Genomic DNA, 1,395 nt, shown 5'->3' on the forward strand with positions numbered 1-1,395 from the left:
GAGAGAGAGAGAGAGAGAGAGAGAGAGAGAGCAAACGCTACTCGCTTTGAAGGCTCTGCAGCTGCCACCAGCAACACACACACACACACACAGCCGTTGCTGCCTGAGCGGATCCACCGCAAGGAGGGAAGTAGGAGATAAGAGAGAGAGTGAGCAGCGGCAACGGCCCATCATGCCGCGACACCTGTTTTCCGCTGCGGTGCTGCTGCTCCTCGTTGTGCTGATATGCTGCGGCTATGGAACTGTGCACGCTGAGGACGAGAAACCAAAGGAAGCGCAACTGCCGCAGAGTGTTGAACTTTTCGCGCCAAACAAGACGCAAGTGGAAACTCAGGGTAGAGGTCTAACAAGAGAGTTTTTTGCCTCACCTTCGCTCGCCAGTGCTGGTGGAGTCTTGGCGGCTTTTGCCGAAGGCCACATCAACTATACAGACCCCAATAGTCCATTGGTGGGGTGCACTTTTTCTGATGTTGTGGCGGGGTACTTCGACGCTGCGGAGAGCTGGGCGTCTCTTGTTGCTGCGGTCGACGCTGGCAAGTGGAAGGCATACAGCGTCCTTGCCAGAACCAAACAGGTGGGTCATGTGGGCTACGCGTTTTTCCCCACCACAGTTGCAAAGGACAACAAAGTCTTTCTTCTTGTGGGAAGCTACGATTTGATCTACGACTTTCTTAAGTCAAAGAGGATAAAAAGCGACTGGAATTTTGCTTTGCTGGTAGGTGAGCCCACGCAAGGCAAACAGATCCAGTGGGGCCAGCCCCAACAGCTGCTGCCACAGATCGCCCAATCCGCTCAAGCGAAACAAATGGATGAGTTTTCTGGTGCTGGTGGCTCAGGCGTTGCGACGGCGAGTGGCGCGCTTGTGTTTCCTGTGGTGGCAATTAAGGGAGGGTCCTCACTTGTCTCCACGATCATCTACTCGACGGACGACGGCCAAACGTGGGTGCTCCCGAAGGGGATGCTCCCTACGGACTGCACTTCACCCCTCCTCGCCGAGTGGGAGGCGGGGCAGCTGCTCATGATTGCCGATTGTGTGTTTGGCCGCAGGGTGTTCGAGTCGAGGGACATGGGGGCAACGTGGGCGGAGACTGTCAGGACACTCTCGCGCGTGCGGGGTGATTTCAGATCAGACCCTTTGCAACGGCCTCGGCGTGTGACGTCCCTCACCACCGCGACGATTGCTGGAACGAGGGTCATGCTGTACGCCCAGAAAGAGTACCCACTAGGGGAGGCGGAGGCCGAAGCGGAGGCGCTCTTCCTTTGGGCCACCGACAACAACCGGACGTCCCTGGCGTAACCGACCACCTCACCGTGGTGCCAGGGTCCAGTACTCTCGATTATACCGAGGGGAAGCTAAGAGTCGGTCCTTCCTGAGTGCTACTACGTGTTGGAAGG

The 1,395-nt window shown here is 57.2% G+C and overlaps 1 protein-coding gene across 1 annotated transcript, besides 2 other annotated features; it reads left to right on the plus strand.

Moving 5' to 3' along the window:
- Positions 1-31: a microsatellite.
- Positions 32-73: 42 nt separating this feature from the next.
- Positions 74-92: a microsatellite.
- An 80-nt stretch (positions 93-172) lies between these two features.
- On the plus strand, positions 173-1,297 carry Tco025E_10046 (group II trans-sialidase superfamily; the record flags this gene model as incomplete). Its single annotated transcript, XM_029376837.1, has 1 exon — positions 173-1,297. The coding sequence occupies one exon, from the start codon at positions 173-175 to the stop codon at positions 1,295-1,297; it is 1,125 nt and encodes a 374-aa protein (XP_029223096.1).
- Between the last annotated feature and the right edge of the window lie 98 nt (positions 1,298-1,395).

This window comes from Trypanosoma conorhini (assembly GCF_003719485.1).
Source record: "Trypanosoma conorhini strain 025E chromosome Unknown Tco_14.4_contig_01433, whole genome shotgun sequence".
Classification (NCBI taxonomy): Eukaryota; Euglenozoa; class Kinetoplastea; order Trypanosomatida; family Trypanosomatidae; genus Trypanosoma; species Trypanosoma conorhini.